Source organism: Mesocricetus auratus, unplaced genomic scaffold, assembly GCF_017639785.1.
Source record: "Mesocricetus auratus isolate SY011 unplaced genomic scaffold, BCM_Maur_2.0 Super-Scaffold_100009, whole genome shotgun sequence".
In the NCBI taxonomy this organism is placed as follows: domain Eukaryota; kingdom Metazoa; phylum Chordata; class Mammalia; order Rodentia; family Cricetidae; genus Mesocricetus; species Mesocricetus auratus.
Genome location: NW_024429193.1, coordinates 53,396,999 through 53,421,518, shown reverse-complemented (window position 1 = coordinate 53,421,518; position 24,520 = coordinate 53,396,999). Strand labels below are relative to the sequence as shown.

General features: G+C 44.2%; 1 protein-coding gene across 1 annotated transcript in view; it reads left to right on the top strand.

Moving 5' to 3' along the window:
• The window catches only part of Dennd2c (DENN domain containing 2C), a 76,097-nt gene extending 53,141 nt beyond the window's left edge, over window positions 1–22,956 (top strand). Inside the window, exons 8-19 of the mRNA XM_040752131.1 lie at window positions 922–1,109; window positions 4,304–4,413; window positions 6,668–6,737; window positions 7,516–7,593; window positions 8,449–8,589; window positions 9,849–9,997; window positions 11,474–11,651; window positions 15,629–15,670; window positions 16,583–16,688; window positions 18,592–18,828; window positions 19,538–19,624; window positions 20,928–22,956. Coding sequence (XP_040608065.1) covers window positions 922–1,109; window positions 4,304–4,413; window positions 6,668–6,737; window positions 7,516–7,593; window positions 8,449–8,589; window positions 9,849–9,997; window positions 11,474–11,651; window positions 15,629–15,670; window positions 16,583–16,688; window positions 18,592–18,828; window positions 19,538–19,624; window positions 20,928–20,959 — 1,418 coding nt within the window. The 3' untranslated portion in view covers window positions 20,960–22,956. The remainder of the gene's footprint in view (window positions 1–921; window positions 1,110–4,303; window positions 4,414–6,667; window positions 6,738–7,515; window positions 7,594–8,448; window positions 8,590–9,848; window positions 9,998–11,473; window positions 11,652–15,628; window positions 15,671–16,582; window positions 16,689–18,591; window positions 18,829–19,537; window positions 19,625–20,927) is intronic.
• The last annotated feature ends 1,564 nt before the right edge of the window (window positions 22,957–24,520 follow it).

The following is a 24,520-nucleotide window of genomic DNA, read 5'->3' as shown; positions in this document are numbered from 1 at the left end:
TTAATGCCTTTGTCAAAAATCAGGTGGCACACTCCCATCACTCGGGAGGCAGAGACAGGCGGATCTCTGTTGAGTTCAAGGCCAGCCTGGTCTACAGAGCAAGTTCCAGGACAGGCTCCAAAGCCACAGAGAAACCCTGTCTTGAAATGCCCCCGCCTAAAAAAGAAGAATCAGGTGGTTGTAGCTTCCAGGCTTTATTGTTAGATCTTCTGTTCCAGAAGTCTACATGATTGGTGTTTACATTTTATTTCAGATGTATTTTACTATTATGTGTGTAGGAGTGTGTGCATGTGAGCTCAGGTGCCCACAGAGGCCAGAGGTGTCAGATGCCCTGGAGCTGCTGCTACAGGCAGTTTTGAGCCACCTGGTATGGTGGTGGGAACCAAGCTGGGTCCTCTGGAAGAACAGTACTCACTCTTAACCTCTGAGCCATCTCTTAGAAATCCAAACCGAGGAGAAGGTATAAGAATGGTTCTTTAATGTGAGGTTGACTTTGGTTTTGTTTTGCCTGCCTGTACTTAGTCTCTGTGTAGGACTCAGTTTTCTGTTAAATCCTCCCCTCTTCCATGCTTTCATAGCATCACAAGAAATGGCATCTGTGTCAGTCTAGTATCTTTTCCTGGACATTTTGTATGTGTCCTGGTACACTGCCGTGTAGGGTTTTTGTAACATATAATAGAATGTGTGCTACAGATATACAGTATATCAACTTAGGACATGGATGTCAGTCCCACTGCTTGCTAGAGGTGGAATAGGACCCCTGCTCACTGTCCTTTCACATGTCATAGCCCAAACAGGAATATTTGTGTACTTATCCACGTTCATCCAACACATGGCCACAAAGGATTCTCCCTGCGAGTGCCATGACTTGTGCAGCTAGAGGGAAGGGCACAGGGAACCTGACATGTGGCCTCCTTGCAGATCGCCACAAGCGCTTAGCACAGCTGCTGCAGCCCTCCAAGAGGAACCCCCACTACCAGACCTTGGAGCGGGATCTTATCGAGCTGCAGGAACAGCAGCTCTTTGAACTCTTCGTGGTGGTTTCTCTGCAGAAGAAGCCATCGGGGACAGACTACGTTCCCCAGGTCATACAGCAGTTCCCTAGCAAGGTAGGTACAAGGTGGCCAGCAAGTCCCAGAAGGGTCCTCTTGTTTTCTGTTGTCTCTGCCATTTTTTACCAACACTGAGACAGGATCTTACCCAAGTTTTCCTTGGATAATTCTGCTTCAGCTTCCTAAGTGCTGGGAGCCACCAGGTCCAGCCTAGCTGATACTTACACTGTTCTTAAGTGTCTCTGCCTGTCTCGCAAAGGCTTCTTCATTCAGTCAGCTGTCTGTGGGTGTGCACTTGACACCCCCACCCCCCATCCCCATGAACTCTGGGCAGTGTGACATTAAACAGCAAATAAAACCATTGCAGGTTCACAGACTACATATGAAAGGAGAAAGGCTTACATTTTAATTTTTTATATTTTGTATTCTCTGTGAATTATGTGTTCAGCATGGATATGGAGGGACCCTTAGGAACATTCACTCACTTTCTGTTTTGTTATTTGCACCATATCACTTCTTAGGTTCTTCTGAGACAAAGTAGGCTGGCCTGGAACTCACTATGTAGCTTAGGCTGGCCTCAACCTCCCATGAGCCACTGTGGCCAGGTAATACCTCTTATTCAGGGTAAGCACTCGGCCACTCTAGGACTGTGGATCTGTAACCCTGAATTGCAGCCCTGAATTGCAGCGTGTTTCACCAGAGCCACTGAAGCACAACTGTCCTGGAATCTAAGAGAGGTTGCCTGCATATGTTCCCATTTTTAAATGGCTTCAACACAGCCAGGTGTGGTAACATGCCTGTAATCCCAGCTCTTAGGAGGTAAAAGCAGAAATATCAGGAGTTTGAGGCCAGCCTATGCTGTGTAGTAAGATTTTATTTCAAAGAAGAACCAGGGGAAGGGAAGGGGAGAACCTTAGAAACATCCCAACAGTGAGTAACTATAAAAATCAAATTTCCCATAAAACTCTTCAGTAGGAGTGCTATGTTTGTTTCACAATTCCTGTGAGATACTATCATAGTCTGAATAAATATCCTTAAGTAACCTATCTATAGGAACTTTTTGGCTTTTTCTTTTAAACATTCTTACACTGTAGTGTAGGTTAGCCTTCAACTCAAATATGTAGCTCAGGCTGGCTCCTGCAGCGAGCTGCCAGTGTGTTCGCAGCAACAGTGCTACCATACTTCACAACTATTTGAGGTTAAGGGCTAAGGATGAAAATAAAGACAAAAACAGCAGCTCATTCTTGCAAGGAGAATGGCATTTATTATTACAAGAATAGAGCCTTATATACCAAAGGCAGGTATGGTGGAAAAACACCAAGGTCAGAAGCCTATGTTCCCAGGGCCCTCCCGCAAAGGGGTGGGCCAAAAACAGGAATTAGCATTTAGACAATAAACAGGAACTTGCATGCAGGCCTTACTTGGAGGAGGGGATGAGAAATGTTTTGCTAAAAGCCCCTAGTAGCAAGCAGTCAACAGACCCCCATGGGGGAAGGGTGCAACAGGCTCTGACACACACACACACACACACACACACACACACACACACACACACACACACACACACACACACACACACACACACTGGGGGGTAATTAATTTTACAGCAAAGCTAAGCTTGAATAATAGGTGTATTACCAGAGAAGGCCATACTTCCCTCAAGAAATCACTCAAGGATGCCTCCAATGGGGCTGGAAATGTGGCTCAGTGGCTAAAAGCAACTGCTGCTCTTGCAGAGGACCAGAGTTCAGTTCCCAGCACCCGTGTCAGATGACTCAAAACCACCGTCATTCTAGTACTCAAGAGTCCAGTGCTCTCCTCTGTCCTCCACCACACTCATGTGCACATACCCACACAAGGATACACGGGCATACCCATGATTAAAAGTAAAATAAGTAATAAAAAAGAATGCCTCTGAGTAAATTGCTTGCTATTTTTGTGACTCCAATGCTCATCAATTAGGGGGATGAAGTGAGCCCTGTGGGACCCTATCTGGACTGGTATGGAACACCTTGGCTGAAGATGATTGGGAATACACCATGTTACAACTAATAAAATGTGTTAGGGACTTTTTTTCACATCCAGTGCTGGGATCAAGGTTACCTGCATGCTAGGCAGGTACTCTGGGAGCTCAGCTCCCAGGCCTAATGCTGTCCTGTTGTTTTCAGAGTGGAACATCCCAGTGACATACAATAGGTGCATTTTGTTTTTGTTGTTTTGTTTTTCAAGACAGGGTTTCTCTGTGCAGTCCTGGTTGTCCTAGAACTCACCCTGCAAACCAGGGTGACCTCAAACTCACAGAGATCCCCCTGTCTTTGCTTTCCACGTGCTGGGCTTAGGTGCATGTTTATGTTTTGGTTGTGGGCCTTTAATAGCTGAGCCATCTCACCAATCCTGGTGCATAGTTTTTAAAGAAGGAAATGTACAGAGAGCTAATAAGCCTTCTGTGCTGTTTCATAGATAGTTCTGCTCATTTCTGAAGTCTTCATTGAACTAAATTTAGACTACATTTTGAAATACAATACCACGTTTTGTTTGTTACTATTTCGAAGCAGGGGGTAGCCCAGGCTGACCTTGAGTTCTCTATGTAGCCAAGCTTGGTCTTGAATTCCTAATTCTCCTTCCCCCACTGCAAGAACTAGGGTTATAGGTGGATGACACCATGACTGACTTACACCACACTTTTGTAAGAGTTTTTCATGCTAACATTTTAGAGGAAGTTGCAAACCTATAATTAGGTGGCAAAGCTAAGAGAATGATTATATACAGGGTAACATTTAAAAATAGTATCTTTTCTAAATAACATTTATCTGTCTTTTTAAAGCATTCTTGATTATTAACCAGAGAGTGCAGAAAACTTGGCTGTGTTTTTGCTATATAATAGAAGGGATTTTTATTTATCTTAAATTCCATGATTCATATAACACTGGATTCCCACCAGTTTGACAATCCTCTGGGTGAAAAGTTCTTCGGCATTGCCTCTCTTACTGTGAATTACAGGGCTTCACCAGGGTCTCACTAGGTCCATTCTGTGTTGTATCAAATGGGATTCTTTGTTCTTAGCGCTGGTCCTCAGTGCACAGTCGAGATTTTCAGTCTTCTCCTTCTGTAATGTTCAGCACAAAGTCACACTGAGGGAAACCTCTACAGGATACATCAGGCTTCCCCAAGACCAGACTGAGGCTTTGTTTTTTTTAAATTTCTGTTCCCTGTTTTCATAGGTTGATGTTCTGTGGTATTATTCTTTTCAGGGTGATCATGGCTATAAGCAATCCAAAGACACTGAAGAGAGGCTCAAAGTCATCCCCAAATTTTGTTTTCCTGATTCAAAGGACTGGGTGCCAACCTCGGAACTCAAGAGGTGAGTTGGCCCCTTCTGACTTCAGTTTGCTGGAGCCATGCATAGAGTCAGCGTTTGTGACAGATGGGAGTCAGGGGTAGAGCTGAGCTGGGGCAGCAGTGTTTCCTATGAGGGTTCAGGAGAGAGGAACACAAGTTTGTGTATCTTTAGTTCACCAGTTCTGTAGAGCAAAATGGGTCCACATCACCTGCAGTAAGAAAAGGCCCGAAGTCAGTGGGCGGAGGGGAGGGAGGACACTACACTTGTATCTTGGGGTTAAACCTAGAAACTGCCAAACAGAAAAACTGTCGTCATCTTATCTCTCCTTCAAGTCCATAGAAGAAGCCATAGCCTGTAGTCTGTGTTCCCTTATGGTCCTTGTACAGAGGGAGACTCCAGCTTGATAGGTGTGGACAACTGAAGCATTAAAGGACTGTGTGGGGCTGGAGGAATGTCCCAGTAGCTAAGACCAAGTACTACGCTTGCAGAGGACCCGAGTCTTGTTCTCAGTGCCCCACAGCTGCCTGTAATCCCAGCTCCAGGAGGATCCTGCGTCTCTATTCTCCAAGGGCATTCATACTCACATGTGTGCATTAAAAATAATAAAAATAAGCCAGGCGGTGGCGGCACACACCTTTAGTCCCAGCACTCGGGAGGCAGAGGCAGGTGGATCTCTGTGAGTTCGAGACCAGCCTAGTCTACAGAGCGGGTTCCAGGACAGGCTCCAAAACAACACAGAGAAACCATGTCTCGAAAAACAAAACAAAACAAAAACCAAACAAACAATAATAATAACAAATCTTTAAAAAGGAATTTATTTAAGGTATCTAGAGGAGAATACCAATTTTAGTTTCTAAAACAATTGTCATTTCCAAATCCTGCTTTGTTTTTGTTTGTTGAGACTGAAAATGTAGCCCTGCCTGGCCCAGAACTTGACATGTAGACCAGGGTGGCTTCAGACTCACAGAGATCCACTGACCGATGCCTCCTGAATGCTGATATTAGAGGTGTGCATCACCACACCTGCCTCAAAGCCAGCTTTTGTAAATACCATAATCTGGGTATATTAAAGCAAATCTGTACTCTTAGTTACTCAGGGGTCCCAAGACAAGAGGGTCACTTGAGCCCAAGAGTTGAAAGCCAGGCTGGGAAACAGTGATACTCTGTAAAAACCAAGCAAGCAAGGGGTAGAAGAGATGGCTTAGTGTTTAAGACCACTGGCTGCTCTTCTAGAGGACAAAAGCTAGTTTCTTGTCACCCACGCAGCAGTTTGCAAGCAGCTGTACCTCTAGGCCCAGAGGAGCTGATGCCCTCTTCTGGCCTCCATGGGCACTGCACAGATGAGGTACACGGACGCTCAGCTAGGCAAAACATCAATATACATAAAATAAAAAATATAAATAAGCAAGAAAAACTGAACTGTGATTACTAATCATGCCTTTTGGTGAAGAAGCTTGTGTAACTGAACCATGCCATGATGATGACCTATTAGAAGATAGATAGTCTCAGCAGTTGCTCTAATAGGCCTGCCTTGCTTCTAGACTTAGCCGCTGCCGCCCATAACCAGTTGAGCCTGATTACAGCTCTCCATAGCTCAGCTGTCGGTGCTGAGGCTCTGGGCTGTCACTTGCACTGCTAGCTGTGGGTGCTGTCTCTCCTATTGGCCTGAGCTATGGTTGGACACTTTCCCTGCATAGTGTACGCTCTAGAGTATTTAGGAAATGCAGAATAGTGAATAAAAAGCAAAGGCGGTCTGATTGCTCAGGAGTCAGCACTGTAAACACTCCTTTCCAATCGATTTGACCACATTTGAACGCAGATTCCTCAGTGCTGCATAGATGGTTTAGAGGAGAAGGTGCGCCTGCCGCTCTTGCGCGGGACCTAGGATTGACTCCAGCACGCATGGGTCTCTATCCAGGTCATGCTTGTGCCGCAAGCACTCTCTCCCATGGGCCATCTCCCCAGCCCAGGATGTAGTCTTTGCATATGGCCTCTCAGAACCAAACACAGAAGGATTTTCAAGGGAGAAATGATATGAAATCCTTTATAGCTTGATTACCTGTGTTTGGCTAAATTAGATGCTCAGCAAAAGGGGACAGCAATACCAACAGCCTATCCCATACCCACTCCCTTACCCCAGGACAAGGGCACTCTGTGGGAGTGTGACTTGAAATAAATTACTGTTTCCGTTTCCTCTTAGATCACAGAGACTCCTCTTCCTTGTCCTATGAGTAATGTATTACACGGCTGTTTTTTTCTTTTCTTTTGTTTTCAGTGAAACATTCTCCTTCGTGTTGACTGGTGAAGATGGAAGTCGGTGGTTTGGTTACTGTAAGAAGCTTTTGGTAAGTACCAGATTGGTGCCAGAGTCGGTCAAGGAACAAGGAAGCTACGAGGGACTTGAGAAGCATTGTCTACGTGACTTCAAGGGCCACTTAATCATGTGAACATCCAAGAAGCTGCTTTAGGGCTGGTCATGGCTCAGTGGTTAATAACACTGGTTGGCCTTCCAGAGGATCATGTTCGACTCCCAGTACCCATGGGGAATGCGGCTCACAGCTGACTGTAACTCCAGTCCCAGGGGATCTGATACCCTCTTCTGGCACTTCCCGGGCACTGCACATACATGGTGCACAGACGTACATGCAGGCAAAACACCTACACACATAAAACAAAAATAAAGTTTTTAAAAAGAAGCTGTTAGTTTACATAGCAAGAGCAAGGTGAAGGTCGGAATAGAAAGACTGGTTTCACTCAGCGGTTTCTTTGCAGTAGAGAAAGGGACTCCTGTCATAGAGATTGAGTGTCAGTGTGGCACATTGGATTAATGCAGTCCAGAGAGCCACCTGTTTCGGGTGTCACTTCTTGTTTAGGCAGTAAGCCTAAACCATGCTTTCCTCCTGGGAGCCTCCCCTGCCTGTATGTGCTCACTGAGGAGGAAAGGCTCGCTCCTGCTGACTGGATTACAGGAGCCTGGGCACACCTGTAGTCCACCAGCTCTGGTGTCTGAAGAGCATTGCTTGAGCCTGAAGTCTGGGGCAAGCATCAGCCACACACGAGGAGTCTATTAAACATTAATAGTTGAAATCAGTAAACCTTGCTCTACTTGGTTTGTTTCTCCAGCCAGAAGGCAAAGGAAAGCGGTTCCCTGAGGTGTACTGCATGGTCAGTCGCTTAGGCTGCTTCAATCTCTTCTCAAAGGTGAGTGAAGCCTATACGCTGGGCAAGAGCTTCTGAGTCCGACGTGGTTTTTCTTGGTGGCGATTTCCCTGGAGAATATTGAGTACCATCAACTTTAACATCCTACTTGAGAAACTCCACAAGTAGAGCTTTCCACAAGTAGGGTAAGAGCCGCAGACGGGGCCTCTCCGGAGGGGTCAGCAGGTAAAGGCTGATGAGCTGAATTTGGAGAACCCACATGGGGGAAGGAGAGACATGAGCACAAGTTGTCTTCTCACCTGCATATCTGTGTTGTGGCAATTGTATGACCCTCCCCCAGCAGTCTTTTTAACACCGTTATTTATTGATTCTTAGAGAAGTTCATATCATATGCCTCAATCCTGCTTATCTCTTAATCCTTCCATATCTTGCCTCTTGCTTTTTTTCTAGACCCAACTTGCAGGATATCACTGTGTGTGTCTGTCTGTCTGTCTGTGTCTACAATGTATACTATTGCCCTTTTGTGAAATAAAAATAGTTTTCAGGGTTGGTATGATGGCTAAATGGTAAAGGCACTTGCCACCAAGACTAAAAATCAGAGTTCAATCCCCAGGACCCCCAGTGGAAGAAGAGAACTAACAGTTCCCACAAATTTTCTGACTTCCACTTGAGCCGTGGCATGCATGAACCTACATACAGACACACACACAGACGCACACACAGACTAAAAATTGATTTGGGGGATTTGTTTTTTAAAGTAGATTCTAAACATAAGTTGACTCAAATAACTTGGGGTATAAAGATAGCCTTGGGATGTGTGCTTTGAGCTTTTATCAGTTTCTGGACTGAGGTCTTAGTAAATTACTGTTTGTTTGTTGGTGTTTTGTCCCCATGCAGATTCTGGATGAAGTAGAGAAGAGAAGAGAAATGTCCCCAGCCCTTGTTTACCCATTCATGCGAAGTGTCATGGAAGCCCCTTTCCCAGCTCCCGGGCGTACCATCACAGTTAAAAGCTACCTCCCTGGGGCTGGAGATGGGGTAAGTTAATTTGTCTCACTGAGGTTTGGTAGTCACCTAAAAGCAAGCCTTGTACTGCTCCAGGCACTGTGCACAGAATTTGGGGGGATTGCCTGCTCACAGAGACTTATCATTAATTATGAAAGCTCAGCCTGTAGCTTAGGCTTGTTCCTTACTGGCTCTTATAACTTAACTCAGTCTATCAAGTACCATCGCCTGTTTTCCACCTTGTACCTCCTGTTTCATCTGCATGTCTCCTGGCTCCTTTGCACACTTAGATTCATCTCCTGCTTCCTCTCTCTCTGCCTGGAAGTCCCGCCTATACCTCCTGTCTAGCTATTGTCTGTTCAGCTCTTTATTAAGCCAATCACAGTGTACAAATATCCCACAGCAAGGCACAATTTCCAGAAGCCCATATGTGGGGGGGGGAATAGTTTTACCTTTTCAAGGTAATATGTTCTATTTCCTTGAAATTTCAAAGAAACATTGACCAAATATGTGAGGTTGGTGATTCTTAGCCTCAGGTTTCCTACCTGACATAGATTGGGTCCCTCTGTATAGCAGTCTCAATATGATAAACAACAGGTGTGTGTGTGTGTGTGTGTGTGTGTGTGTGTGTGTGTGTGTGTGTGTGTGTGTGTATGTGTGTGTACGTATGGTTTTTCTATTTTGTGTTTGTTTGTTTTGTGTTTGTTTGTTTGGTTGGTTTTTAGTTTTTTGAGACAGGATTTTTTTCTGTGGCTTTGGAGCCTGTCCTGGAACTGGTTCTTGTAGACCAGGCTGGTCTCGAACTCACAGAGATCCGCTTGCCTCTGCCTCTTGAGTGCTGGGACTAAAGATGTGTGCCACCACTGCCCGGCTCTTTTTAGTTTTTGTATTTTTTTTTATTTCTTATTTTGTGCATGTGTGTGTATGTGTGTGTGTGTGTGTGTGTGTGTGTGTGTGTGTGTGTATAATGTATGTATGTATATAGAATTACTTTACCTGAACTTTATTTACAGCAGCTTCATAAACTCTTTGTAGCAGACCTTTTTTTTTCCTCCTAGACAGGGTAGGTTGCCTGGGTGACCTGGAACTCTCTATGTAGACCAGGCTAGCCTTGAACTCGTAGAGATCCACCTGCTTCTATCTCTTGAGTACTAGAATTAAAAATGTGTGCCACCACACCTGACCCAAGTAGCAGACCTTTTCCAGACTAAAGAAGGAGCAAGAAAGTTTATAAATGCTGCTACTGGGGTGCTGTCCCACATTTGCTCTTCTGATTTTCTTTTGCATTTCAGTCCGTTGAACTCTGCCGACCACTCGATTCACGACTGGAACATGTGGATTTTGAATGTCTTTTCAAGTGCTTGAGTGTGTGTCATCTCATCCGGGTCTGTGCCTCCCTCCTTTTAGAGCGAAGGGTAATCTTTGTTGCCAACAGCCTAAGGTAAGAAATAAGTGGACTATGTTACTTCATGTTGGTGTTTGGCTTGTGTTTACTTTTTTACAATGGGACTGTATTTAAACTCTCTAAAACTGGAGCTGGAGAGCTGGCTCAGTGATTAGAGAATTTGTTGCTCTTGCAAAGGACTCAGGTTCAGTTCCTAGCACCCAAAGACAACAGAAATTGTAAAGACTTGTGTGTAAAATTACAAAGATGGCTAGTTGTAGTGGCGTACACCTTTAATCCCAATACTCAGGAGGCAGAGGCAGGCAGATCTCTGTGAGTTCAAGACCAGCCAAGGCTACAGAGACCCTGTCTTAAAACAAACAAACAAACAGAAAACCCAACCAACTAACAAAACAGAAAGAAATAAAAAAATGGTATTGCTCAAGACTGAGTGGCTTACACTTGTGTCCCACCTACTCAAGAGGCCTGAGGCAAAAGGAATCACTTGAACCCAGGAGGTGAAGGACAGCATAGGCAACACAGTGTGATCCCCCATATCTTTAAAAATATCAGCATTGCTTTTTTATGTGAACATTTGTTTTTTGGTTTTGGTCTTGGGTTTTTTGTTTTGTTTTGGTTTTTGGAGACAGGGTTTCTCTGTGTTGACCTGAAACTGGCAACAGCATTGCTTTGGCTGTCCTGGAACTCTCTTTGTAGACCAGGTTGGCCTTGAGCTCACAGAGAGTCCCCTGCCTCAGCCTCCCAAGTGCTGGGATTAAAGGTGTGCACCACCAGTGCCTGACAAGCATTGTTTTTTCTTTTTTTTCTTTTTTTTTTTGGTTTTTTGAGACAGGGTTTCTCTGTATTGTCTTGGAAGCTGTCCTAGAACTCGCTTTGTAGACCAGGCTGGCCTCGAACTCACAGAGATCCACCCGTCTCTGCCCCCCCCCCCAGTGCTGGGATTAAAGGCGTGCGCGCCACCAACGCCCGGCAAGCATTGTTTTTTCTAACATGAATTGTGGTGAATCAGACTGAGATCAATCTGCTAGCAATTGATACATGTTCACAGGGTTGTTGGTCTGTGAAGATCAGTGAGGTCGCTGGGTAAATTTTTTTTTCCAAGACAGGGTTTCTCTGTATTGCTTTGGAGCCTGTCCTGGAACTCCGCTCTGTAGACCAGGCTGGCCTCAAACTCACAGAGATCCGCCTGCCTCTACTTCCCGTGTGCTGGGACTAAAGGCGTGCACCACCAGCACCCAGCCTCGCTATTTAATTATTTATTTATTTATTTGTTTTTGGTTTTTGGTTTTTCGAGACAGGGTTTCTCTGTGGCTTTGGAGGCTGTCCTGGAACTAGCTCTTGTAGACCAGGCTGGCCTCAAACTCGCAGAGATCCGCCTGCCTCTGCCTCCTGAGTGCTGGGATTAAAGGCGTGTGCCACCAACGCCCGGCTGCTATTTAATTCTTTAGCATACTATTTGAATATGTTCCGTGTGCTGCTCTGTATGTGACATGTGCTTTCCCCTCTGTCTAGCACCCTATCAAAATGTGGCCATGCTGTGGTAGCTACACTGTATCCGTTCACCTGGCAGCACACCTACATCCCGGTGTTGCCAGCGTCCATGATTGACATAGTGTGTTCACCTACTCCATTCCTTATTGGAATCTTGTCTTGTTCTTTGCCCCAACTCCAAGACCTTCCCATTGAAGAGGTAAGATGGAAACATTGTACCCTCGGGAAATGCTAGAGCATTGGCAAAGGAAACCAAAGACCTTTTAAGAGGGGTAAAATTGAGCCAGGTGTTGGTGATACACACCTTTAATCCCAGCACTAGGGAGGCAGGCGGGTCTCTGTGAGTTCGAGACTAGCCTGGTCTACAAGAGCTAGTTCCAGGACAGCCTCCAAAGCCACAGAGAAACTCTGTCTCGAAAAAAAAAAAAACAAAACAACAACAAAAAAGGGTGTAAAATTGTTATTAATATAATAATTTTTTTTATTTTATCATTTGGGCTTCAGAAATGACTCAGCAGTTAAGACCTCTTGTTCTTGTAGAGGACCCAGATTCCCAGTAACCTCTTAGAGATTTACAACTGCCCATAATACCAGTTCCAGGATGCAATTGATAGCAGACAGACATGTGAACAAAACACTCGTACACATGAAATAAATAAGCCTAAACATTTTTAGAATATAATAATTGATAATATTAGACATATTTTAGAACTTTCTTAAAGTGAAAACAATTTCATGATACATTTGCATCTAATGCCTTTTTTTTTACAGTAGTGAGCAGTGGACCCATCTATTATAAAAAGGAGGTTTTATTTTTGATAGAGGGTTTCTTTGTAGCCCTGTCTGTCCTGGAACTCACTCTGTAGACCAGGCTGTCCTGGAACTCAGATCTGCCCACCTCTGTCTCTTAAATGCTGAGATTAAAGACGTACCACCACGGTATGGCTTGGTTTTCTTTTTTTTAAAAAGTGTGTGTGTGGGCCGGGCGTTGGTGGCCCACGCCTTTAATCCCAGCACTCGGGAGGCAGAGGCAGGCGGATCTCTGTGAGTTCGAGACCAGGCTGGACTACCAAGCGAGTTCCAGGACAGCCTCCAAAGCCACAGAGAAACCCTGTCTCGAGAAAAAAAAAAAAAAGTGTGTGTATGTGTGTGTGTGAGAGAGAGAGAGAGAGGGAGGGAGGGAGGGAGGGAGGGAGGGAGGGAGGGAGAGAGAGAGAGAGAGAGAGAGAGAGAGAGAGAGAGAGAGAGAGAGAGAGAGAGAGAGAGAGAGAGTTTGCCACGGCACACATGTGGAGGTCAGAGAGGACAATTTTGTGGGTCAGTTCTCTCCTTCACTTTAAAATAGATTTTTTAATGATTCTATTTTTTTTATTTTGTGTATGTGTGTTGGTGTTTTGCTTGAGTGTATGTCTTTGTGAGGGTGTCAGACCCCTTGGAACTGGAGTTATAGACAGTTGTGAGCTGTCATGTGTGTGCTGAGAGTTGAACCTGATACCTCTAGAAGAGCAGCTGGTGCTCTTGGCCTCTGAACCCTCTCTTCAGCTCAGCTTCTCTCCTTTATTTTTCTGTGGGCAACAGGGATGGAGTGCAGGTCATCCATCTTGATCTTGCTGACCCATGTTTTTTAAGTAAACACAGAATTTCTCAGGGTTGACTAAAAAAAGTTGTTCCAAATATAGCAAGCACATGTATAGATAAGTGCCCTAAACAAACAATATACACCCTAGTAAAGTATTATTACCAAGTGAATACTAATACAATCCAGTATTAGATGGCAGTGGGGTATTACAGCAAAAGAGTCTAGTCTCTAGTCTCATGGACCCTTCCCCTCCCCAGAAAAGGTCACCACTATCTTTGACACATATAGTAGGCATCTGATTGTATTTCTTTTTTTCTTTTCTTTTTTTCTTTTTTTTTTTTTTTTTTTTTTTGCTTTTTTACGAGACAGCTCTGTATTGTTTTGGAGGCTGTTGGTTCAGCCCAGCCTCGAACTCACAGAGATCCGCCTGCCTCTGCCTCCCGAGTGCTGGGATTAAAGGCGTGGGCCACCACGGCCCAGCCTGATTGTATTTCTTTATAATAATTTTATCTCCAAATATCTGTGGTGGCCTAGCAGGTGAATGTGTTTTCGCCCAAACCTGACAGACATCCTGAGATCCAGCCAAAGGTACAGGAAGAAAATTTTCTTCTAGGCCGGGCGTTGGTGGCCCACGCCTTTAATCCCAGCACTCGGGAGGCAGAGGCAGGCGGATCACTGTGAGTTCGAGACCAGCCTGGTCTACCGAGTGAGTTCCAGGACAGCCTCCAAAGCCACAGAGAAACCCTGTCTCGAAAAACAAAAAAACAAAAAACAAAAAACAAAAAAAAAAACTCTTCTACAAATTTTCCTGTGTAGTCGGCATACTACAGCTTTGTACATCACACACACACACACACACACACACACACACACACACACACACACACACACACGTGTAATAAATAAATGATAATAACACTTTTAAGCAAAATGTTGTCCCGTGTTCTTAGTTTTGAAGCTTGGTATAAAAGAGTAGCTTTTCTCTAGTTTTCTTTGTTTGGCATGTGCAATAATATTCATCTGTGCATGTTTACAAATAGTTAGATGATTCTGATCGCCTAGAACATGCCATTGTATGAGTGTGCCACAAATTTCTTACCCATTCTGCAATTGATAAATGTTTGAGCTGTCTGCAGCTTGAAGTTTTTATGAATAATCCTGCTTGTAAATATTATCCATCATACTGGATCCCTACAATCTTGAGTTCTGTGCGTATATGCTTCAGAATAGGATATACACAATAGGATAAGCAACTTTAGTAAATTGAACTTTTTCAAAGTAATGCTAATTTAAACTTCTCCCAACAATACAGGAGAGAAACTGTTGCTTCACATGTCACCAGCGCCTTCGTCAGCTTGTCTGGTTTAGCTGCCCTGGCTGGTGACTATGGAGTCGTGTGTGTGCTCATTGTAGTTGAGTTTGTCTTTCTTGATTGCTTCTGAAGTGTATTTATTGGCCATTGACTAGCATATCCTATCTTTACCCTGGATTATTTATCTTCCACGATTTGTAAGATGCCCTGTTTTCTTTGTTTGTTTGTTTGTTTGTTTTTGTTTCTCTGGTGCTGGGGATCAAACCTGGGGTACCTACCTAAATGAGTGCTCTAACCCTGAACCACAGCTCAACCCAAAAGCTTTTTTTTTAGTTCTTTTTATGGGGGCTGTCTTTTTTGGAGGTTTTTTTTTTTTTTTTTGGAGGGATAGAGATCAGGAAGCCTGGGCTGTCCCCAAACTCACTTTGTAGCTATGTATGTGCTTGAACTTCTCATTGTCCTCCTCCATGCCCCTGGTTCTGGAGTTCCAGGTGTGTGGCAGCACACCTGATGTATTCGGCGCAAAGGACCAAACTGTGGGCTTTGTTCATTCGAGGCAAGCACTCTGCCAACTGGGTTACATCTCCAGCCCTGAGGCTTGCTTGGCCTTTCTTTTTCCAGAACCATGTTCTGAGCTTGTTTTCTGGAGTGTGGGTATTTTGTTGGATTTGGGGGTGAGGGTCATTTGTTTGTTTTTGATACAGGGTCTCACTCCATCTCCAGGCTGGCCTGGGACTTGGTAACTATCCTGTCATGGCCTCCAGACTGGTGGTATTTTATCTTGCATCAACACACCCAGCCTAAAATGACACTTCAGGAGAGTTGTTCATCTTAATGCGGTGAAGATGCCAATTTTTTCATTTATGACTGATGTTTTCATGAGCTGCTTACATTTTTCACAATAAGTTAATGAAGAGGAGCATATCCTCCCCTGTTGTCTCCCTGTATTTGCCTTTTTTCTGTTTGCAAATAGTGTGGTGTAGAGATCATTGGGGATTTTCCCTCTTTGTAGCTACCCACCTCTCGAAAATGCTGTTCTTCCCTAGGGCTCCACCACACTAACCTGGCAACTCTCTGTAGTATGTAATTGTGCACATCTTTTTCTTTTTCCAATTCATTTGTTGTTTTGATGGATTAACTTTTAAATTGGCTGCAACTTTGAGATAATTTTGTTTGAAACTATTCCCATAGCCTGAAAGAATTAAAGTGCCCATCCCGATTCAGCAGTGCCTGGTGTGTCTGTGGGTGTCTCTGGTTGAACCTGCCTGTCTCCTTTATTCCTCAGGTGCTGATTGTCGATCTCTGTGCAGACAAGTTCCTGCAGGAGGTGAGTGACAAAGGAGATGCTTACATAATGTTTGGGGATATCGGTGTCTCTGTAGGCAATTAGATGGAAAGTACGTGAAAGTGCTTAGAGAGGGTGACTCAGAAAGGACGTCTAGTTCATAGCCATCTCTGAGTTGACACTGGAGCTAACCATACAAGACTGGCTTGAAAACTGGCTTGAGCTTAAAGGTGTCCATCCCAAAGGAGGAAGGAGGAAATAGCATAAATGTTATTCTCAAAAGAAGTAACCACGCCTTCAGCTTCAGAAATGCACGCCTCTGAGTGAGTGAAATTTGTTGAGCTGAGGGTGAAGCTCAGTGCAGAGTGCCTGTCTCCATCCAAGTCAGCACCACAGGAGGAGGAGAAAAGCGCTTAGCTCTGGTTATCTGTAGATGCTCAGCTTTACATTCAGAATCTACAGATAAGAACGACAGGTCTCAGAGACTGAGGGCGGTGGGCATTTCTCTAATGCTTTAGAGATGGTTTATTAGCAATCCCAACAAGGCCTCCTGGGGCAGAAAGAAGTGTTTCTTTTGATGGATGGTCAACGGGGGAGACAGCGATGGGTCTCAGAGTAGCTCTCTGGATGTAAACTGAGCTTGGAAACCAGATCTCTTCTAAATCAGTTGTCTCCTTACATCTGAGCTACCATTTATTGGGGGATGGCTTTGGAGACAAAGAATGAAACTTGTAGAGAGATTTTGTAAAACAGTGCCAGAGAATTTTACAAGGTTTTACTTAGTTTTTAAAAGTGAAGTTAAAATACACTGTAAATATCATGTACTCTGTGTAGGTGGCAGAATTTCAAAGAACTCTCCAGGCAGAGCATCCACAAAGCCACCTGTGGGGTGGGGGCTGTTAGCTAGTACACATTTGAACTCTCAGAAGGCTCATGCCATGTGCTTCTCTCAAGGTGTCCGATGAGGGTGAAATCCTGCCACCTAAACTTCAAGCTGCCTTGGTACAGATTTTAGAAGATCGAACTGAAGTCTTGGCCCAGGAACAGCAGTTTTCACAAGGTGTGACATTTGGGCTGAGGGCTTAAGGTTAAAGCAGTGGCCACAGTAAAGATCCAACACTCAGCTAAGGAATGTGCCAAAGTAGTACACCTTGAAAATCTCACATCCTTTCTTACTGACCCCCTAAGTGCTAGCCCTGTTTCTGTCATAGCACCTTTGAAAAATTACTTTTATAGAATGCTTTCTTCATATAGGTCTGTCTTATAGGTCATTTTCTCTTTGAGTTCTTCTTCCTGTCTTTAAAAAGATGTCCCCTTGTCAGCAGCATTTGCCGACTTCTTCCCTTCCCCCTCCCCTCCCCGCCTTTCCCCTGCCCATGACTCTCTATATAAAGTATGTATCAGCTGGGTGGTGGTGATGCCCACTTTTAATCCCAGGACTCGGGAAGCACAGGCAGATGGATCTCTGTGAGTTTGAGGCCAGTGTGGTCTACAGAGTGAGTTTCAGGACAAGCTTCAAAGCTACACAGAGAAACCCTGTCTTGAAAAAAAGTAAAAAAGCATGTGTGGATAGGCATAGTTACACATGCCTTCAATCTCAGCACTTGGGAGACAGAGTCCTTGGATCTTTATAAATCCAAGGCCAGCCTGGTCTACACAATGAGTTCCAGACCAACAAAGGCTATACTGAGAGACTCTGTCTCAAAAAACAAAACAACAAAAAGCAGTGTCATCATGGCCATTTGAGAATGGAAGCTAAGGCTGTTTATTGATAGGAACATGGTGGAAGGAAGAGAACTGGAGGAGTGATAAAACATTGCTGTAGGGTAGGGTAGCTCATTCCTATAGTCTCAGCACTTGGGACCAACCTGGATGATGCAGAAAGATCTTAGAGAGGTCTGTGTTGGAGTCAAAATGGATGGGTGGACTGACAGGCACATAGAAAGCAATGGAAGCATGTCTGATTATTGCCTTTGAAGAGTGCTTTGGTGTAGTGCCTGGCATGTACTTAATACTCAATAACTTATTCTTATTAGAATAAATCATAGTGTAATATGAGGTGAGAAAGTTGAGGAGGCAAGGGATTTGTAGAAAAATATAGTGCATTTGTGTTTTGACATATCATATTTTAATTGGCTCATAGCCTACCAAGTTTTGTAAAGGATGTGATATGATGACTTCTAGACAAATGGAATTTATGCACTTTATCAATTAGGCAATTTATAATGGGACAGTTAATAATGACCACCATAGACAGCCTGAGAGCAGAAAGGGTGAAATACTGGTCTGGAGATTAAGACTCCGAATTGCACAGCCAGCCCTGTCTCTGTGCCAGTTGGCATTGTTTGTTGGCTGCTGCTGCTGCTACTGTTGCTGTTTGAGACAGGATCTCATGCAGCCCAAACTGGCCTCAAAGCTCACTATATAGCTGAGGATGACCTTGAACTCCTGATTCTCTTGCTTGCATCTCCCAAGTGATAGGATTACAGATGGGAGCCACCGGACCTGGCTGCCAATTAGCTTTCTAAGGAGTAGACTGCTGAAAAGAAGTGAAGTGGTTCAGGGACCACCCTTAGGGAGGATGAAGGGGCAAGAGAAAACCAAATGGTCAGTCACAGGGCTAGATAGGAATCGGGAGACACAGAGGGGCGGGGCACAGAGGCAGCACAGAGGAGAGGAGAGGACAAGCAGAAAAGTAGGTTGTATTTGCATGAGTAATGAAACTGCAGTGTGGAAGCCAGGCTGCAAGATGCAGTAAGAGTACCATGGGAGGGAAACATAGGTCAAGACAGAAGCCGTTTGCTTTTTGCATGCCATGGGCTGTGCAACCAGCTAATAATGCATATCCTACATTTATTCTTGGTTTTTCATGACTCTTTAGACATGGCTTCCATAACTAGCATCAATATTCCTACATTCAGAAAGCTTAGATTTTTCTCTTTATTTCTTTCATTTTGAAACAGATGTGACACTCAATTCTCTGGTGTCTGAAGCATTTGTAAGGTTCTTTGTGGAACTCGTGGGACATTATTCTCTGAATATGACTGTCACAGAGTGTGGGGAGCGTGTGTTCCTGAGGGAGCCATTCCGAAAGTCCCACACTTCCCGAAGTGTCCGCCACTTTCTAGATCTCTTCATGGAGACCCAGATGTTTGCAGGATTTGTCCAGGACCGGGAACTTCGGCAAAGCGGAGTTAAAGGTGGGTTCTGCCATAAACCAGTCCCTCCTTTTTGGTGAATACTTAGAAAGATTGAATAATAAACAAAATGTGTGGACTTACAAGGACACATCTGAGTTACTGTGGGAATTGTCTGTAATACTGTTTAACTGTACAGTAATATGCTGGTAATAACAACAGGATTGAGGGCTGGAGAGATGGCTCTGAGGTTAAGAGCACTGGCTGTTCTTCCAGAGGTCCTGAGTTCAATTCCCAGCACCGATAGGTGGCTCACAGAGATCTGGTGCTCTCTTCTGGAGTGCAAGCATACATGTAGGCAGAACAAAAAACACCCAGGATCAGGGCTAAGAAGATGGGTCATCTGGTAAAGGCTTTTGTTAGCAACCCTAATAACCTGAGTTCCATCTCTGGCTCAGTGTGTTGGAAGGAGAGAACAGATACCCACAAGCAAACCTCTGACCTCTATATGTGTGCTGTGGCTTGCACATGCTAACCCCATAAACATACATACAAGCATGAATGTACACAAAATTAAGTAAATAAATAAGTAAAAAAAGGCATTAAAAGTAGACCCATCTTAGACTGGGGGTATAGCTCAGTTGTACATCACGCCTAGCATGTGCAAAGGCCTAAGTCTGCCCATAGCACTGCAAAAAAATTAAAGAAAAAGGTTTTACTTAGTTTGTTTCCAGGATAGTGTTGGACAGTCTCACCAATGTCTTCTTTATAGGTTTATTTGAAGTCCGGGCTCTCCAATATTTGGAAACAATTCCTGAGTCAGAACCCAGTGGAGTGAATAGAATTTTGCGGAGTCTTGGTGAGTTACTTTGCTCTCCTATTAGATAAATGGCTGTAAGGAACCTTCACAGTAAGCAAACCTCATCCCAAAGACTCGTAATCAGTCGGCAGTGCAACCTCAAGCTGTCTGGCCACTGCTATTCAAGCTCCTAATGTTTCAGAAAGCGGGTCACCTCAAATGCTGGGGAATCCCCACCATGGTGGGCTCTGGGCTGCCTCCTTAGTGAAGCCCCTAATTAACCTTAAGGTAAAAGTTTCTGGGTCATGATCATGATGCTTTTTAGGTTACATCTTTTGGGCATACTTTTTTTAAAAAGTGGTCCTATTTACCAGAAAAAATACAAAGGGATAAATTTTACATATAATTTTAGTGTGTCCATGGACCCCTAACTTATATCCATGGACTTCAGACTTAAAATACCTGACCTGGGGGACTCGAGGGTAGAAAGGATGCCTCACTCTAATTTTGCATTTCTTATGATTTTTAAATTCCAGTACGACATGAGAACAGTGGTGTATCTATCCAAAACAATGATCTTAAACTCTGAGCTTTGGGATACATGCCCCGATTAGACCCTTCCCTTACCTAGCTGAGAGACCACGGGAAAATTATGCTGCTGGTTATGATTTCATCTGTACCATGGGTTTAGATTAGATCAGATAATCATCTTTAGGGACTTTAAAAAAAGTTTCCCTTAAGCTCTGAGAAATCTCCAGGGAGTCGGCCAGGTAATTTGAAACTCCAGTTTGAGTTGAAAACCACTTGTATTAGATTATGTCTTGAATTCTTTTCCACCTCTGCAATTAGACACTCATGGTTTTTTAGTGGCTAAACACATCTACCGATAGCTTTCCATTAGCACAAAAGCCTGCCTGAGATGACAAGGATGAGACTTTAGACTCTAGAGGCTTATTTGGGCTCCTAGTTTGGGGATTTGCAGCTCATGGCTGATTGACCCTGATGCTTTTGGGCCTGTGGCAAGGTAATACATCATGGCAAGATGTGAGTAGAAGAAGCTGCTTGTGTCATGGCTGCCAGGAAGTAGAGACAGGAAGGGGCCAAGTACCTTCAAGTGCACAATCAGGACCAGACCTTCGCCCTTTAGCCCTATCTTTATAGTTCCATTACTTTCCAGTAGTGCCACAAACTGGGGACCAAGCTTTTACATATAGGACTTTGGGGGACGCTTATCCAGACCACAGTGCTTGACAAGGCTGCTAAACTCTTGAGTGGTTCTGAATGGCTAGGTTGTTGGCCCCTTGCCGCAGAGGTACTACAGGTGAAGGTACTTAAGGCACGCGTGCTCTTTTCCTCCTTCCAGGAAGCAAAATGAGGTTTCTCCACAAGAAGTGAATGTGCCTTCTTCTACACATAAGTGAACGTGCCAAAGACAGCATTTCTCCAAGGGTTTGGATGCCTTCAAGAGTCCTTCAGAGTCCTTGAATTGTAAAAGAGAAAGACTGCCAGAGGAAGACTCTCCTAGCTGCAGACCAGCCTGGAGCAGTCTGGAACCAATGCGCTCTCTTCCACTTCTACTTTGGGGACTTTTTGTTTGGCTGGTTTGGCTGGTTGGTTTGGGTTTTTTGAGACAGGGTCTCTCTCTATGTAGCCCCAGCTGGCCTGGAACTCACTCTGTAGATCAGGCTGGCTTCAAACTCACAGAGATCCACCTGCCTCTGCCTCCCAGGTGCTGGGATTAAAGGCAAGCATCACTACATCAGGTCAAGTTATTTTTACTGTGGTGTTTTCTCTTTAGTTATTGGTGGTTACAGGGAGCTCTATTTTGAGTGCTTAATCTATGAAAGCAGTTGTCTATACAAGAAAAAGACCCGGAAATACTTGGTGTTGCATTTTTTAAAAAACAATACCCAGATGAGAATGAGAGAAATGCTGAGTTCCAGGTACTAGAGAGGCTCAGTAGAGCTAGAGAACACTATGATTACACCTTATACATGATTCTCAGCAGGAAAGCATCGAGTTACTTTAAACCCATGGGCTGTTTGTGCTATCAAATTCCAGTGTTTTCATCATTGATAGCCCCCTTTTGTCCCATGGCCTGTCTTGGTGAATTTTATTCATGTTAGTACCTTAAAAAAGCAGACACCATGCCAGTCCTCATCAGACATGTGTCCTGCTGGAATAGCTTGCCTCTCATCTGTCAGCATTACCATGCTTTGTGGACATTACAGCCAATATGAAAATGTCCTTTTAAGGACATAAGCTACCTGTTTGTTGGCTTTTGGTGTCTACAATTTGCTACACTCTGGTACATTTACATATACCATTTTCTTCAAGCTCTCGGTCAGCTTTGTGATATTTTGCAAGAAACGAGTTCAGAGAGGTTAAGTAATTTGGTCAGTTATACATTTAAGATAGAACTAAACCAAAACACACTTGCCTAATGAACACAGAGAAATCTAGTTAGTCCTATAGATGGAAACTGGAAACTTGGGCTCCTTAGTGTTATAGCAATATTTAAAGTTCTCCATGAAGTATATCAGAGCCACCTCTAGGCTTTGATGAAACTTCAAGCTCTGGGTGTCTAGATGAGACACTGTTTCTTTCGTTTGTTTTGTCTTTGGTGCTGGGAGCAGAACCCAGGGCCTTATGTGTGCTCTGCCATACTGATTATTTTTACATTATTGTGAGTTTTTATTCTAAGTAGACTCAGACCTAAGCCTATACCTCTTCATCAACCAGATGCTGGAAATCTAGAGCTTGAGTGGTGCCTGAGAAAAGAAGTTTGTCAGTAAACGTGCAATTTTCATTGATAAATGATAAATGTTGTGGCAAATGTCAGTTGTTTTCTTTAAGCTTTGCTAATGGCATTACCCAGCATGGAAAAGATTCATTCAGACTTAGAAAATGTTGTACATTGTATTGGGATACAACTACTGCCATTATCACCCATTCAGAAGTGTCTGAATGAGCCCATGTAAGACTGGTGCTGTGCAATAGAAGAGTTCCTAGATGTGGATCCAGGGAAAAGAACTGAGCCTGTGTCTTAAAATGTGGTGTCATCTACCCCAGTGGCACTCCTCAGACATCTCCCCATTGGGTCTCTTCTTACACTCCAACCCTGAAGAACAGTTGGTAATTGGTTGTTTATAAGATGGGAATAGGAGTGTTTACTGTGGCTGGTCGTGGCTCTCCCTCTGCAGGGAGACTATGTTTTGAGGGTGAGAGTCTTACCTTCTTACAATCTAAAGCTGCTTCCTTTCCTTGAGTTTGTTGTATTTTGTTTTTGTAAAATATTGTGAATTCTGGATATGTTTGTAAAAAGAATTATTCAAGATTTCTAGCAAATGTTTACAGATCTTTTAATTAATAAAGGCATTTTTAAAACCCCACAGATCTCTTGGAGAATTTAAAATAAATCCACATAAGATGTGTATTGGGCCGGGCGGTGGTGGCACACACTTTTAATCCCAGCACTCGGGAGGCAGAGGCAAGCAGATCTCTGTGAGTTCGAGGCCGGGCTGGTCCGACAGCCTCCAAAACAATACAGAGAAACCCTGTCTCATAAAACCAAAAAAAAAAAAAGATGTGTATTGGTTACTTTTCTGTTGCAGTGATAAAACAAGCAACTTAAAGAAAAAGTTTATTTGGCTTACAGTTCCAGGGGGGTTGGAGTCCATCATGGTGAGGAAGCATGGCACCAAGCCAGAGGCATGGAGGCAGGAGTGGGCAGCTGAGAGCTCTCATCTTCAAACAGCAACTTGGAAGCAGAGCGCAAATGCACTGTGAGGCTTTAACCTCTAAAAGCCCACCTCCAGCCAGGCTGCACCTCCTAAACAACCACAAGAGCGCCACCAACTGGGGACCGAGTGTTGAAATACCTAGGCCTAGGAGAGGCAGGTCTCATCAAACCACAGTTATGAAGCTTTCACTTAATAGGCAGCATAATGTAAAATCATAAATACCCATGTCCATCTTAGAATCACCAGGCTTATAGCTGAGACCAACTTTTCCAAAACTCGTAACAGATAAGCCTTGGTTGAATGCCCATTAGGCAGGATACATAGGTCCAACCATCTTTTTTGCATTTACCTCTTAGTCTGGGAGGGAGATACTTAACAGAGAATGTTTACTAGCTACAGCCCGAGGGGAAGAGAGCCAAGGAGGATCACTATAACCATAAATCCTAAAGGCAAAATGATTGGGTTTTATGTAGGCCCCAAAGACGAAAACATGGCAGAGCTTTTTAAGCAAGGCATCCTGTAGATAGAATTCCAGTCCTAAAGAGCATGAGATGTTCATTTGCAGTACTGGAGATTGAGAAGGGGCTTTATCACTGAGCCGCACCCCCAGCTCCTTAAATGAGGTTAGATCTGAAACCTATTATTTTCATTGGAAACAGGCTCCCATTTCTACTGTCTATCAAAGAACATTCTTAAGGGGCCCACTGTGAATGAGGATAAAGTAAGGGGTGCTAAAAGACCAACACTATGCGAGAGTTCAGAAGGTAGGTTAAAGGGAGTGAGAAATACATTTCTCCCCTTCAGTGAAGTCCAGCAACCGCCTCTTGAGAAGTTCCCACGCCAAGAATGCGCTGAGCTTTCGTCTTTTAAACCACTCCCCCTTCTGCTATGCGAGCATCACCTGCATTGCTGGCCTATGCTAACTCAAAAGGCATGGTTTCCTCTCTCTCCCCCATGTCTTGTCTCCTGTCTGCCCTATTGTTTTTCTCTTAAACTCGAATAAAATTGTCCTCGGAACTTCAGGAAAAACAACACATGATAGCCACGGAAAGATAGGCAAAGTGCCATGTCTACCGGGACGTAAGTGCGTGTGGCCTCAAACAAAACAGTCCACCCCCAACAAAACAGTCCTTAAGGCCTAGCGGCCACAGAATTAGCAACCTGGGCTCGCCCGAATCCAAGAGGCAGCGCCGTGTGTGACGTCATCTCCAGG